This window comes from Eublepharis macularius, chromosome 5, assembly GCF_028583425.1.
Source record: "Eublepharis macularius isolate TG4126 chromosome 5, MPM_Emac_v1.0, whole genome shotgun sequence".
NCBI lineage: Eukaryota > Metazoa > Chordata > Lepidosauria > Squamata > Eublepharidae > Eublepharis > Eublepharis macularius.
In genome coordinates, this window is record NC_072794.1 from 163,285,287 (window position 1) to 163,302,179 (window position 16,893).

The 16,893-nt window shown below is 40.0% G+C and overlaps 1 protein-coding gene across 4 annotated transcripts in view; it reads right to left on the reverse strand.

Annotated features, from left to right (window-relative positions):
* DIDO1 (death inducer-obliterator 1) overlaps positions 1 to 16,893 on the reverse strand; it is a 75,300-nt gene that overhangs the window by 39,788 nt on the left and 18,619 nt on the right. For 3 of the 4 annotated variants that reach the window (XM_054979362.1, XM_054979359.1, XM_054979363.1), the window contains 4 exons: positions 14,447 to 15,329; positions 10,952 to 11,270; positions 6,044 to 6,250; positions 4,428 to 4,653 (listed from right to left, as the gene is read on the reverse strand). In XM_054979362.1, the coding sequence (XP_054835337.1) occupies positions 4,428 to 4,653; positions 6,044 to 6,250; positions 10,952 to 11,270; positions 14,447 to 15,329 (1,635 nt within the window). The remainder of the gene's footprint in view (positions 1 to 4,427; positions 4,654 to 6,043; positions 6,251 to 10,951; positions 11,271 to 14,446; positions 15,330 to 16,893) is intronic. The other variant, XM_054979360.1, reaches the window with a different exon arrangement.

Below are 16,893 nucleotides of genomic sequence, written 5' to 3' on the forward strand. Positions count from 1 at the left end.
ATAAATAAAGAGAAATTAAACAGTGCCATAGGCCATTATATCTTGGTTGTTAATTGGATGGGAGACCTCCAGTGAAGACCAGGTTTGCACTGGCAAGCAATGGCAAACCACCTGTTAGTGTCTTGCCATGAAAGCCCCACCATGGGTCACCATAAGTCAGCTATGACTTGAGGGCACTCTCCACCACCACCACAGGCCATTATATAGATCTTTTTCACTCCTGCTGAAAAAAGAATTGAGTTGCTTTTGGAGAACTCCTTTTATCTAACATCCTTAAATTTTGTTATTGCTTTTTTTAAAGACAAATCTTTGCTAATTTTTCTACAACCCAATCCACTTCAGTCCCTAACTACCCAATACAAGTTTCCCAAAGAGGGAGAAATGCCACAAGTAAACATTTTACTGTAAAAGCATTTTACAGCAAGAAGCACAACAAACGCTTCTATTGTTACCTCTTACGAATTCCTCTTTTTCCTGTTGTGTAGGGGAAAATGTTTAAATTAAACATCAGTTTTTGGTCTTATAGTTGTTTTAATTCTAGAAAGTATCAGGACGACAAGAGAAATTACCAAGTTTTATCTCTGCCCAGCTGGTGGCACTATGTCTGCTTTCAGGAACAACTGGTTGGTTCTGTGCTATGATTCTTGCGCCCACTTTAATTGCTGTGGCATTATTTGGATTTTCAGCGTCACCCTCTGTTTTGACTATGTGCATCCTGAAGCCCTCTCAGGACTGGGAGAACATCACTGTACCTTCAGAATAATACAGTAACTAAACAAAACAAAACCCTACCCAGTTCAATAATGATCCACCTTAAAAGGTTGCAATGGAAATGCTAACACATAATTACAGCAACAGCTGTTTATCAGCTTTGGTTAAGTGTTTAAAACTGTGTATCCGAGTATCCTTTATGATTTGTAAATTCTGCACTTTACATTCCACTAGCTCTGTAAAGTGTAACTTTATAAATTTTTTTACTATAGGCCAAGAAGTAAATCAACACAAACAATGTGGTGGAAAAGCTAAACTGTTGGGACTAGGGAACTCTAGTTTAAATTCCAGCTCAAGTAGAAAATTGGCTGACCAGCTCTGGGAAAGCCATTTCTAACCTAACTCGACATACAGGCTTGTTATGCAGAAAAATGAGAAAAACTTTTATTTTCTGTAGTGGCTCTGATTTTGTAGAATAACTTGCATGGGGAAGTCAGGATCATTTTGCAAGATGTGTAGAACAGAAATGTTCAGGAGGGCATTTTAATAAAGGGATTAGAATACTATAATGGAACAGTTCTAGAAGTCGCCTTTATAAGGGAGTAGGATTTTAGTCTCTGGCAATGTTTATTGTATGTATCACCTCACTTCGGACTGCGCTGTAACCGACCCTGCATTATGGTATGTCATGCCTTAAACAGGTTTGCTTGTATTGTTCCCAATTCTGTAATCCGAGTCCTTATGCTGATTGGGGGGGGGGGGGAATTATATTTTGTAATCTGCCTCGTCTCAGCAAGAAAGGACAGGCTATAAATGAAGTGCGTAAATATTGCTCGGAAATGGTTGGAAGAAGACACAATCTTAAAAGGAACTTTAGCTCTAATGGCTGAATAGTCATGGGCAATTAACAAGAAGTGATAGGAGCATGGGCAGTGGTGGAGAAACCAGAGCCTGCGTGTCTTTCTTAGGGACACAAATGTTGCCCCCGTGAACTGGTGACACAGATCCTGATCTGTCAATTGCCCAAGTTGTCTTAAAGTCTTTTCTTTAAAAATTAAGCTCACGATTAAACAACATTGGGAAGTGGACAGCAAGGTAAATGGATACAGTGCTTAGCTACTGCTTCACTTCCTTGTAAGTTGGCAGATCAGCCTCCCATGCAATACTTAAGGGAGCTTCTGTGGACAACAGTGTTTATGTTTATCCTCCTCCCATGCTCTTGTTCTGCCCAGAGCACTACAAATCACACCAAGGTTTTCCCTATTCTTTCAATGCCAATTCTCCCAGGGCAGCATTATCCTCTGTGTTGGCTTCCAGTGCAAAATATCCCACCAGATGTAGTCTGTAGTAACTCAGCAAACTGAGTGGATCAGAATGTACACCGTTCAAGAATAACAAAGTCCTACTTTGAAATGGAGACTTGGTGCAATTATTAAGAAGTTCCTTATGCCTAACATCCAGGTAATACTACAGTAAATCTTGGTTGTTCCTCAGGAAAATGAGCACTAATGGGTAAAGACTACCACATCAGCACTGAGCCAGCAGTACCCACCCTAGGTACAGAGTAGAGAAAGGAGGCATGTTATTTTAGATGTTTGTGAAGAAATGAAAGAGATGCAAAATCAGTTGGAGCTCAGGGTAGCACCATGTGTCTAATACAAAACGCTGCCTTGACTATAGAGCTTACCCCTCTCTACAAGATTGTTGGGTCTTTCACATATGGGTGTGAACAAAATAATTCCATGGACGTATCTGTCAGATCCATGCCTTCAGATGATGATCACTCACAATGGTCCACAGAGCACCAGGACTAAGCCATTAATTTAGTAATTCACATCTGTACTCGCATAGAAGTTGTAAGAATTTATATTTAGTGGTTTAGCAGCGATACATGGAACTTCAAGACATCCATAACACTTACCTTAACAGTAGTGCCCTCTTGAGATGCTGAACGCTCTTCACTAAATATAAACTGAATTGAATATTGTCCATTTTTAAACACAGCAGCAACAAAAATAATTCCAACACTCTCCTATCCGATTATGGCATTTTAGAAAAATGCTCACTTGGTTTTGGTTAAACCTGTTAATGTACAGCTCACATGAAAATTAAATTGTTGAGGTCAGCTTCCTTGACAGTCACTTTTCCTGCCAAGTAAACTGGAAGTGGTCCTTTCTTTCAAGTTGCTGATGCACCATATGACTGATGTGTTTTGCAAGTTATTGTGTTGTTTTCCCCGTTCTTGAATGAATTCAGTTGTAGTTTTTCTTGCTGTATCATTTTTTACACAAGTGTTACCAACATTTTTATCAAGAAAGGGGCGTTCACTTACTTTATTAATGTATTTTCTTAATTGTATATGTTGGCCATAAGTGGGATATAATTTTTAAAACCTCACAGGATGGTTGTGAGGATAAAATGAGGGAGAAAACAATGTTGTAAGCTGCTTTCGGTCCCCGCTGGGGACAAAAGCAGGATATAACTATCTAAATAACATTAATGTAGGAGTAGGTAAGCATCAACTTTTGAACTTGTCTGCATGGATGACAAAGCTGAAAAGGGAAAACTACCACTGGTTTTAAAGCAAAGCCTTTGAATCCTAATATGCTTAAGAAAGGAGGTAATGACCCCCACCCGTAGACCACTCATCCCCCACCCAGGCAAGAACCATCTGTGTGCATGCCACACCCAACAAATGAAGGCAGGCAGAAAAGGGTTCTCAGTAGCTTCTCATCAACCTTGGAGCGCCATTCCTTCAGAGGTTCACCAAAGCCATCTTCAGGTGGTCATGTAAGACATATCCATCGCATAAGCATTTACAGTTTTGTGGACAATGGTGAAGTTATTTTAGTTGCAGATACAACAGTCTTTTCTTTTCCAAATGATACCTGCCCAGGGCCTTATATCAGGCTATGCAAATATAAAATTAAAATTAGGTCATCAAGAAATCAATTAACTTTCAGTGTGCAACACATGGAAAAATAAACCCTATACTGCAGTGCTGTTTAAGTAGAGACAGTAAAAAAGGTCCTAAAAGAATAAAGACTTTTTACACTGCAAAGCATTTACTTACCTCTATAAGCTAACAAGATCCCAAGGATGTTCTTCAAATACTGCAAAATTATAATATATAAGGTGATATGCTTCGATGACAGCCTGCCTGCCATATGACTTACAGAATGTTTTTTGAAAGAAATACGCATCCCTATACTTAACTAAGCTGCTTGGAAGGAGGATTTCTCCCCAAAATTGAGAGTTAAAACCTATGTATTTTGTGTGTGCGCAAATTATTCAGGATCATTTAGAAACCTTTGTGTGTAGTCATTCCCAATCCAGAATGCAACAGTGGACAGGGACCAAAATAAAAGTGAGAGTAACAGTAACTTTGTACATTACATAACCTTAGGAAATGAGCAGATATTTAACATTACCTACAGTACTTACCTACCGATAAAATCTATGGAGAGTATTATGTAAGTTAATTTGCTATTATATACCTATAAAAGCCATTTGAATACACAACTTGTGAATAAATCCCAAGTTGCCCATAATATGTATGAGCCTTGAGACTCGAGAGGTATGTGTGCAAATCTTTGAAGATGGGGAAAGGGAGGAGTAATTAAAAGCCCCTTCTAACTTTGCAGAGTCAAAAAGTGGAAAAGGTGACCAAGGAAAAGGTAAATGACTGCAAAGGAATATCCCTGTGAGATACATACATTTGAACAACAGTGATGATGAAATGGCAGGAGTCCTTTCTGGCTTTACTGCATTATAATTATGATCGCTTGCCCAGGATGGAGTGCTGCTTTCTGAGGCTGGCTCTTTAGCAACTGTCTGAACATTTGCTTCGGTCTTAAAGGCTGCCCCCACAGCTTTCTTCACAGCAATCTCTCTTTTCTCAGGAGCCGGTCTCTTCTGCGCAGGGAGAGGTTTGGTACCTGCCTGTGTAATCAGCAGAACTTGAATCACTAAGCATGGCAGTTATAAAGCCGATCAAGTATTATGATGTTCTGAGAACATCTCATGCAACAAAATCAAGTTTCACTGCTCTGGACACGAAGTACAGAGCTGAACACTCTAAAATTAACAATTACGTATAAAAGGGAAAGAGAAAATTGGGGACCAAAAGACACCTTTAGCATTAAAAGCAGTTTAGATATGATGCTACTACTGATCTGTATTTCTGAAAATGGGAACCAACAGCAAGATCTCTAGACTCTGAGCAAAACCAGCAGCTTCATTATGCCCATTACTGGGCTAGTCTATATTCAATATCCCCAAGTAAAACAGCACAGCAACGTTATCGGGTAGCTGCCCATGACAATATATTATCATTACACCACCTAAAACACGGGAACTGTTCTTCCTACTGTTTTTTTTTTTAAGAGCCACCATCAGAGAAAGCTATTTTAAGCTGAAATCTTGGGCCATAATTCAGCCACAGTTTTAAGGACTTTCCCATTTAGGTGTGTGCATGTCTGACATTTACAGTGCAACAGGGAGAGAAATGTACTTCCCATAAATGTGAGAGAAAATACCTAGGGCAGAGACTACTCAACAGCAGTTGAGAATGAGCTGTAAACCAGAGGTCCTTGGTTCAAACCTCTCTTTTGCCATGAATCCACCAGGTAGCCTTGGGTAAGTCACCACCCATAGCAATATGGGAATAACACTTTTCTACTTTAGAAAGACTACTGAAATGGCTTCAGTTCTTACGAACTGGATGCTCTCTGCAGGACACCTGAAATTCAATTATTTGTATTATTCATGGTCATGGCAATAATACAGCTGGCAAGACACGGTACTTTGGAAGAATCAACATTGTGCACCTACATGGTAACATATGGAGTATAATGAATCTCTGTGTGTTAATGATGCACTTGCTCTACTTTCCAAAATAATGTTATTGTTTCTGGACAAACTGTTCTCTGAATACGGTTACTTTAAAGTTCAGAGGGAGAGGTTTTTAGTGGTGCAAAAAACTGTCCCTTAGTGGAAGGGACAGTGTTCATTACTTAGAGAAGTAGACTTAACTGGGAATATTGTACGCTCTGTCATTCTTTAAAGAAAGGCAGACATCTATATGACATTTCTGAATTTAGCTTACATTAAAGTTAAAGATATTAACAGAGAAGACTGGCTACTTACTATTGATCAGTTGAGTGCACATATATGAGATACTCGTCAAGAATGTTTGCAGAACAGTTTGAAAAATAATCTGAAACCTTCAACATACCAGCATATTGTGTACATTTTAACTTACAAAATACCTTCTAGCCAAAACTCTTAGGCAGGAAGAGAACTCTTTCCTTCCAAATCCATTTAGACTCACCAGAGGCGGAGGTTTCAGGCCAACAGATCGTTCAACTTTTAGCCTTGTCTTCTCTTTTGGTTTTTGTTCTTTGCCTTCACTGATTAATTTCATGGTGGCTGTAGCATGCTTGATAATGCACTCATGTCCACAATACACAGAACCTGGCTGAGCTACATTAGAACAGCCAGGTCCAATGCAACTGGCTGCTTCAGGCTCTTCAAGTACCTGAAGGATAGCACAAGAAGTTGACATAGATTTTGAAAACTGTTGAGATTCTAGAACACTGGTGGGGGGGAAATAGAACAACTGTACTCAGCACCCAGCTTAGTTACTTGGCCACATGACAAAGTTCAGTCATGTTCCGTAAAAGTTTGTCTCTTAACAGCTTGCTATAACTTTAGCACTTTGTTTTTTTAAGTGGCTGCGCTCAAATGCTTTAGTACATTTTAGGAAGTATATTAAGGTGGGAAGGGAGAGTCACAGCACATGCAGAATCTAAGTGTTTAAAACCCAGCAGATTTCACACGCTTAAATTTCCAAGAACTGTGATATCACAGATTTCAGTCTGCAGCTGAGTAACAAGTTTTTTTTAAGGATGTACACACACGCAATAGCTGGATACCTTCAGGACCATGAAGCTGTCCCCAAGGATCCTTGTGCTAGAGAAAATTACCACCAATGGCATAAGGGATAACCCAAATTACCACCAATGGCATAAGGGAAACCCAAATGTTTCTTCAATTACAAAAAACCTGTAAGGAAACTAAAAAGCCAGCATGTTTTCCAGAGATTCATAAGCTCTTGCTGCAGATGTGACAGAGAAACCAAACACAAATGAGTCTCTGGAAGGATGCCTCTAAGAATTCATGTGTTGTTATAAATTGAGCCAAGCAGTCAATGTGAAATAGGACACAAGTCCTCATGGGAAACACAGTGGCACTTATCATAAGGAAGAATCATCATGAGGATGTCATGCAATATCTATGATGATTTCGCACATTTCAAAAACTTTATATGAAATGACCCTCACATGAAATGTTATTCCACAAATCAGCATGGAATCAGCATACATGGATTAGCTTTAAGATAATTTCCAGTGTAGACAGGAAAAGAGCTGTCCTGAAAATTACAAGAGCTATGCCTTGCAAATAATAATTCAGTTAGACAAAACCACCTACTTCAGGCAACAAGTCAAAACTGCTTAGAGAGGATCATATAGACCATTTCACTCCAGTCTTGTTCCATCTGCACTGGCTTCCAGGCCCAGTTCAAGGATTGGCCTTCAAAGTCCTATATGGCCTTGCATACTTTAAGAACTGCCTTCTCCCATTTGAACCTTCCCAACTATTATAATCATCTTCAGACACCCTGTTTTGATTGTTCCTGCCATCTGAGGCTAGATTGGTAGCAACTCAAAAAAAGGCCGTCTATTATGGCACAAAAATTATGCAATACCTTTCCCAGGGAGTTCCGTCTATTCCCCTTGATCACTGCCTTTTGCCAGTAGGTGACAACTTCCCTGTTTCATCTGGCATTCCCTTACTGACCCTCCCTTGTCTTTAATTAATAGTTTACATACATGTACTATTTTTAGAGTTCATTTTTAATTACTTTTAAATTTCTGAGAGTTCAAACTGGGTGGAAAGGCAGGGTACAAATGTTTTAAATAGAATAAAAAGGGTTGTAGCCCTTAAATAAAAGTTAAGACTTTGTGCCCAAATGTTTCAATGGATAAAATATTGAATCAAAAATAGAATATATATATATATTGAAGTATTCATATTAGTACATTAAGAAATACGGAAATCTTAGTACATAAAACTAAAGCAACCAGAAGTATTCACCTCCTGCTTTCAAGTTAATGGAAGGGTGACCAGGCTTTTTCAAAACACTCCGCTATGTGGACCAGTCACTTGTTATCTTACATTCACCAGATAATCATTTCAGAATCGACGAAGCTTTTGAATTATGTCATTTATTAGTAACTGAAATGTTTGCTGTGGTTAAAGAAAAAGGTAAAGGTAGTCCACTGTGCAAGCACCGAGTCATTACTGACCCATGGGGGGACATCACATCACAACGTTTTCTTGGCAGACTTTTGTTACAGGGTGGTTTGCCACTGCCTTCCCCACTGATCAACACTTTACCCCCAGGAAACTGGGTACTCGTTTTATTGACCTTAGAAGGATGAAAAGCTGAGTCAACCTTGAGCCGGCTACTTGAACCCGGCTTCTGCCAGGACTGAACTCAGGTCGTGAGCAGAGCTTGGGCTGCAGTACTGCCGCTTACCACTCTGCGCCACAAGGTTCCTTCTTGCTGGAGTTAGCAAACTTCAAATTAGTTTATGATTCATAGAAATACAAGGCTGGGTCCTATGAACAAGTTCTGTTCGTGCTAGATAGTTCGATAAGGACCCACTGAAAACCACTGACCTTATGGAAACTTACTGTAGAGGATGAGCAAGTGTAACTAGAACACGTGATACTCATTCATAGGATTCAAGCTATAATGTGGAGAAACAGATAGTGTTGATCTGGGAGATTCAGGTACAAATCCCTCCTCTGCCAAGATGCTAACTGGGAAACCTTAGGCTGGTAATTCACCCTCAGTCTAACCTGCCCTAAAGGGTTGTGACTATAAAATGAGGAAAGATGAACTATGCTCACCAATAGAAGAGATAAAAGCGTGATACAACAGGATGCTGAGAGAATGTACTGTTACTGAGACAAGTGTTATTTACCTATTTTGAAAGTTTTCCAATATGGAACTACATCTATTTACCCAGCCAATATGGGGGGGGGACCCTGCCTATATCCAGTTTTTCTACTGGTCAGTTTTCACTTATGTTATAAGATGCAACATTGGGGTTTAGATTTTGACACATTATTAGGTCCTTTATTATAAATGCCAGAACTCCGTTAATATCGAATGGGCTCTGTAAGAAATAAGCACAGAGCACAGAAACTCTGTACATATAGAAACCTGGGTAGAGATTAATAATTAGTGTGTGTTTCCACCAGAGAGGAGTCATTAGAGAAGTGTTAAAGTTGTTTGTCTTATTTTTAACTCTAATAAGTAAAGACTATATGGTGGATATATTGTGTTTAAGCTGTTGCAAAATTATGTAGACGGTTGTGCACATTATGAACTGCCAATGCATGGACTTCACTAAGCAACACCTCCATGACCTGTGAAGAGCCAAAGGCTGAATGCCCTTATGGAGAAAATGCCATTCTAGGGAGAGGGGGCTGACCTGAAAACGGCAGATCAGGCAAAATTGCTCTTGCAGCATTTAGAGAGAGCTTGCGCCATGATTTCTAACGCTGGTGTGGTGGCAGCAAATTCACTCTTCTCACTGTGGGATGCTGGGAAAAGGGAGAGGAAAATCTGCCTCTGCAAATGCCTTTCACTGACAATTCGCATGGTTCAATCCAACATTTTGCGCCTTCGCGCCTTCACAGTCTTATTTTACAGAGAAGCAATTACAGAGAAAGGAGACAAAACTAAAATTTCGAAGTGTATCCTCAATCACTGTCACTAAAAGAGAAATGGGGGGGGGGGGAGACAAGGGACTAAGAATGACAGTAGAATGCAAGCGGGAAATGTGAAAGGAAAATCTTTTGTAAGACTGATGTGATGCTTGTTGGGAAGGCAGAGATCATGAAAGTTATTGTACTCCCCACTTTCGATGGAGTTTGTTTGACCCTCACTGACTTGGTTAAGAGCCTAGGAGTTATACTGGATCCAGTGCTACTACTAGAAAAGTTAAGGCAGCAGCAAAAAATGCTTACTACAATCTCACTCTAGCCTGGAAAATGGCTTCTTATCTCGACACAGCTATCCTGGCCGCTTGGATCCATGCTATGGTAACATCAAGGCTTGACTATTGTAATGCATTATACATAGGTCTCCCATCTAAGCTAACTAGGAGGCTCCAATTAGTGCAAAATGCTGCAGCTCGACTGTTATCAGGAGCGAGCAAGAGTATGAGCATCATTCCCATCCTACAGTCACTCCACTGGCTACCTATCAGTTACCATGCTCAGTTGAAGGTACTGGTTATTACATACAAAGCTCTTCATGGCCTTGGTCCAGCATACCTGCGGGACTGCCTCCCTCCCTGTACTCCTCTACAGCATCTTTGTTCATCTGAACAGGGTCTCCTGCAGGTGCCGGGCTGCACATGAGCAAAATCAACAGCAGCCCATACATGGGTTTTCTCTGTGGTGACCCCTACCCTTGGAATGACCTGCCTGAGAAGGTCAGGAGAACCCCCACTCTCCTGGCTTTCCACAAACGATGCAAAACTGAATGATTCAAAAAGACTTTTTACTCAAATAAGAGGGCTGTATTGTAGAGATGGGGTCTCAGATGCTTTGCTAATGAGTTAGGGACCATAGACTTCACCATTATGTTGCCTTACATAGCTGTTGCTTTAAATATGTACTTCTATGTACTACCTGTGCTTTAAGTTGTCTAATGTCAATCCTCGAAGTGATTATGTTCTGTTTCAGTATTTTCTTCTACTTTGTATTGGATTCTTGCTAATGCTATGTCTTTTTAAACATGTATCTATTGAACTTGTATTTATTTACCCTATGGCATTCTTTATGGAAATGTCCTTGATACTGTATGGAAATGTCCTTGATACGGATTGTACTAATCTCATACTGGGTAATCCGCCTTGAGTTTCAGTGAGGAAAGGCGGGCTATAAATGACATAAATAAAATAAATAAAAAAACTGGAAAGTGGAAAACTCATTTCCTTTCTAAAATGGCATGATCTGAGCCTTGTTAAATGTAATGCCAGACATCCCCCAAAATACAAAGTTATAGCCACAATGTTAATTCAATTCTGGAACAGAATCTTTACATATCCACAGGAAATCAAACACTGCTGTACATTCAAATTGAGAAAATACTCACTGGTTGAAATATTTTGAGTTTTTTCTTCCCACTTGGATTTGCAGCCTTTTCAATCCGACCCTTGATGCCTTGGTCCTCACTTGACTTTTGCTCAACGGTTCCTATGCTTGTGAGTTCTGTGCCATCACCTGTCAACTGCCCTGATACAGTTTCTCGTCGTTGTGTTTCGGAGACTGGCTCATCTTGCACCTGCAAAATGGTGCAATTTGGGCAGATATAGTCCTCCCCATTCCTTTCCAGCAGTCGCCCACGAGCCTCTGAAATTCCTACGCAGTCCCCATGAAACCATTCCTCACATCTATCACAGCAAATCATAAACCTAAAGTAAAACATTGAAGTAATGTTAACCAAGAATCCTAACTGAACAACAATGCATATATAAAATGATGCATGAACGCTACCAAACACTGCCAGTAGATTTTTGATAAATGGCAAAGGAAAATATCAGAATTTGTGCGGGCAGGGAAAAAACCAAGAATCAAGATGAAGGTGCTGTGTGACGCAAAAGAGAGGGGTGGTTTGCGATTACCAAATTTGAGACTGTACCATGAGGCGGTATGTCTAATATGGTTAAAGGAATGGGCAAAACTATCTAACCTTAAATTGTTAGCTCTGGAGGAGCATAATAATCTGTTTGGTTGGCATGCGTATTTATGGTATGACAAACATAAAGGATGGGATGTTTCAGCATCATTTTGTGAGAAGGAATGTCTTCATGATTTGGCAAAAGTACAAGAAGTTTATTGGGAAAAAAAGACCTATGTGGATTGTTCCAGCAGAAGTTGTAAACCCAAATATGGAATACAAGTTAGAAGATTGGATAACCTACAAAGAATTATTATGGTCGGACAGAGATTCTTTTAAAATAAAGAACAAAGAGGATTTACCATTTGAATATGGTTGGCTGCAATATTGACAGATTAAAGACTTATTTGAATTTGATAAAAGAAAAGTGGGTTTTAGAACAAAAAATACAGAATTAGAGGAGTTATTATTTGAAGAGGGGAAAATTGATTTCTAAAGTGTATAAACTTTTATTGAAATGGTATACGGAAAACGAGATGGTTAAAACTCAAATGATGAAGTAGGCAATAAATTTTAATAAAGAAATTACAATGGAGACATGGGAATTTTTATGGAAGAACACATTGAAGACATCTACATGTAACAATCTGAAAGAGAATGGATACAAGATGATGTATAGGTGGTATCTAACACTGAAAAAATTAGCAAATGTAAATAGTAATATGTCAGACAAATGCTGGAAATGTAAAAAACATGAGGGTTCTTTTTATCATAGGCCAAGCTTTTTTGGTCAAAGATATATACGGAAATGTTATTAATTATGAAATGTAATTTGTTGAAGAGCCCTGAAATGTTATTGTTAGGACTGAATATGCAAAAAGTTAATGTGAAGGATAGGACATTGATATTTTATATGACGGTGGCAGCAAGATTACTATATGCACAGTACTGGAAGCAAGAAGAAATACCAGAAGTTGAAGATTGGATTCAAAAACTGTTGTACATGGCGGAGATGGATAAAATGACAAGAAAACTGAAAGAACAAAACCCAAGTGAATTTTTAAATGACTGTGGGAAATTTAAGGAGTATCTTGAAAGTAAGCGGGATGTGAAAGGACAGCTGTGGTCTCGGGACAATTATTAAGATGTATAGAGAATATGTAAAAGCTTTACCTTTTATAATAGGGACAAGTATTTGAATAGAGATAATAATCAGAAATAAAGGGGTTATAGTGCTGTTGGGAGTCAAAAAGGGAAAGGGGGAGGGGGAAGGGATGGGGGCATATATACTGATTTAAATGGTAAATGTAGTTGTATTATGGGAATGTATGTTAACCCATTCAATAAAAATTGGGTTTTTTTTAAAAAAAGAACTCTCTCAGCCCCATCCACCTCACGGGGTGATTATTGCGGGGAGAATAATAACATGCTTGTAAACCGCTCTGAGTGGGTGTTAAGTTATCCTGTAAGGTGGTATATAAATCTATCATCATTATTAATAGATGCAGAAGAGTAGCTGTATTAGTCTGTAGTAGCAAAATCAAAAGGAGTCCAGTAGCACCTTTAAGACTAACCAACTTTATTGTAGCGTGGGCTTTCGAGAATCACAGTTCTCTTCGTCAGATGCATCTGACGAGGAGAGCTGTGGTTCTCGAGAGCTTGTGCTACAGTGGGGTTGGTTGGTCTTGGGGGTGCTACTGGACTCTTTTTGATTATTATTATTAATAATAATAATATTGAGGGGCTCATAGCAGTCCAAGGAAGGAGCTTGACTGCCTACTTTTTGGAGTCTCACTGGCTTCCAGGCCTGTTTTGCTTGTATAGTTGTAAACAAACACTGCCAGTAGATTAGTTTTATCACTCTCTTCTACCACTGTTTCCCATAACTATACTGACTCAAACTTTCACCCCTCTGTTTGAGCCCTGCTCCTCTGCTAAATCATTCATATCCGACCATGGAATCTGCCTCTCCTTTGTTGCTTTCCTGGATCATCCATTTATTCCACAGTAGAGATGGGCACGAACCAGAAAAAAAATGAACCATGCAGTTCGTGTCGTCATGTTTCATGAACCACAAACTTTCACGAACCTGTCCCTCGTTTGGTTCGTGAAAACATCACTTCCAGGACAGAAAATCGGCAATTCTGGGTCAGCAGAAAGCCCATCCCATTGCCTAGGAAACTGACTGATCAGCGCCAAGCTGTCTGCAGTGACAAACTGAGAAACAAACCAAACAAACCGGCCTAAATTTCATGGTGTTCATCAGAAATGGGCTCTGATGAACCACCAGTTTGCAAGCCATGAATCCACCTGGTTCATGCCAAACTTTGGTTCATAATTTGGTTCATGCCCATCTCTATTCCACAATGCCATGGAAACTAACCTTCTCATGACTTCTGCCCCCTCAACAGTTTTAATGTATCTTGCACTCTAAACCTTCTGTGCCTCCCATATGGGGGCGGGGGATGACAGTTGAGAGGGAGATATGGAACACTTGCAGAAGTGCCCCCTTATAGCAAAGCAGGAGCACTTAAAAACATTAATTTTAATGCAAACATATAAATAATCAAAATACAGTTTGAAACAAGTTTCACAGTTTCATATGCTTGTCTTCTCCATTCTCATTATCTAATATCCTCCTTTCCCCTCTATGTGGTCCTTGTCTTCACAATTTTAAGAGTCTATAATCTTCTATTCTAAAGCACACATTTCAAAATTATCTCCCATCTGTCTTCAAAATGAAAACAAAGTCTCCAATATCTCTAGAACACTTTCTGGCAGCACATATAAATACTCTTAGCCAACTGGTGCTAAAGAATTACTCTCATGCTTCATAGCAATTAACATGTTTACACTTTAGCATTCAAGATTCTGTTGAAAAATAAAGGTTTTGTCTGATTTGTACTCAGCCTTTTTTAAAAAAAGATTTTCCCCAAAAAACATTTTGAAATTATTGTCTGTAAAGAATACCTGTTGTTATGAGGCTGTTGACAGATACAGTACAGAGTACTAGGATCATAAATCTCAGAGTCTGTCTTGCTCTTTATGGATGTTTGACCTTCATCACCTGACTGTACAGGAGGCTCTTTCTTAACCTGAACCACTTCAGTCACTTCCTCAGAAGCAGCTACTTGATCTCCAGTCTGAACGTCATCTGTTTTCTCAGGCTCCTCCTGCTTTACAGCCAGTTCAGCCTTAATCTGATTGCCAACTGGGACATCCACCTGATCAGTAGGATTTGGTGGCGGCTGCTTTTTCCTGAGGCGATTCTGTAAATCTTTTAAAGTCAGCTCTGTAGGTTTCTGCTCAACACGTTTCTTTCTCAGACGGTTCTGCAGTTCTTTCAATGTTAATCCATCACTATCGCTATCAGATGTATCCTCCTCCTCCTCCTCCTCTTCCTCCTCCTGTTCTTTTGTGCTTCTGCCTTTCTGAGCTGACTGGCCCTTGCTGTCCTTGGAGCGGCACTTTTGAGAGGTAGTTTTTATCTCTGTCAAACTTTCTACACTACCTTCAGAAGCAGTTTCAATGTCAGTAACATGGCAGGAGGTTGGCTCGCTCAGGTCCTCAAGAGCTGTGGGAAGGTTCTTCCTCCCTCTGCGCCTCACTGTTGTAAGAAATTCTTCTACCCGTTCAGTGCGTTTGGGCTGTCGCCCACTGCGCCTAAGAGCCAGGCTTTGTTGCTGGGGAGATGGCTGCTGTTCAGCAATGTCCATGTCTGCGTCCCCTAAGCCTTCACGCTTTGCAATCGTAGTTCTCCGAAAACCCCATGTCTTCCTGAACTCCTTACTCGTGGGTTTAACTGTCTTTTGTTCATCTTCATTGCTTTGCTCCCCTTTGTCATCCAAAACTGCTGAAGAGAAACTGTATTATTCCCATGTTTAAAGTATTTTTTACTATTTGGTTCCTGTGAGCAGTACTTGAAAGGAATGCAGAATGTGGTATGCAAGATTTTAAAGTATTATCCTGATTACAGCAATATCCACCCCAAATTGCAACTCTTGTATTCACTTGTCCTATCTGATGCTATGCCTTTTTCCTCAGCATCACAAAACTGTCTAGAACCCTTTCTTGAAAGCCCAAGTTTATTTTGGGGATTTGATCATGGTGATAATCTCTTCTCCAATGTTCTTCTGAACTGAATGGCTAATAACCCTTTGGGGCAGGAGGAGTTCACATACAGCCCTATAATATCACACCGTGCTTCCTACAGGCCAGCAGAATGTCAGCTGCCATGTCTCTTTCTGGCTTTAAGCTATAAAGCCAAGAGGGAACTAGTAATGCAGTCACAACAGTATTGTGCCAAACACGCAAACAGTTGACCAATGTGCCCCATGCCCTATCAAAGAGCACATGGAGAAGTCCTGTGAAGAGAATAACTAAAGAATGTTTATTAATAAACAGGAAGAGAGTTGAGTATAGCGAGTAGCGCTCCTCAAAGCCAAGCAGCCCTTTGGGGGCTCAGGCTTTTGACCCAGGGTCTTATACTTTTCATGACCTAGGCAAGAAGTATACAAGAAGAAGCATGATTGGTCAAACAGGTAGCGTGCATATGATCTGGCAGAATCCCATTGGTTAATTACAATTTGGGGTTGTCCGTTTTACCAATTAACAGTTGTTTATAATATCAAAAAACACATTTTTCTTCCTTTGGCACCTTCTACTGCAATAAAAGTAACCATCCAGCAGATATGCACCCTCATCAAGGCCAGTATTTATCTATTCCCATCCTTTTGCACAGGGTAACCAAGACAAGATCCCACTGTAAATCTGTCTATATGCTCATGGTGGCATTCCCTGAACATCTCTGGCATGGGGGTGTGAGGGATCGCCTCTTCTGTAATCAAAGGTACCCCATTCTTGACAGAATATGCATGGGCTATTTCCCAGGCCTTGAAGTCAAGCCTGTTATCATGTCCTGCTAGTTACTGCTCTGAGGCCCTGGTGTCTGCTTATTATCTTATCAATTGGAATTTGCCAGGCAATTAACAAAGCAATTGCATTCTAAAAGTTAGTTTCACTTTCCAAGCCAGGTCAAGCGGGAAGAAAGGCAAAAGGCGTTTACTAAGGAAAATTTATGTTGGTTATAGGAATAAAAGTTGTATTTTCTAGTTATGGTTTCTAAATATACTCTAGGTTTTGGCTACATCCAAGTAACTTCATTTGACTTTATGGTGTTGTGTTTATCACTTACATGTAGGCCACAACGGCTCTTACATTAAAATGGAGCAGAACAAGTGTCTTACAACAGCGTTATGGCAAGTGCCAGCTCTTGTGGTGGGTAGCAGGCATCAATGGTCAAGATGGCCAAAGCAGACGGTACGTGACTGCTGCCCAGGTACAAGGCTCTTAAGGGGCTGCAGGCTTACCTGTTTACATGAACTGAGTAAGGGTTATCCCAAAAGAAAAGCATCATT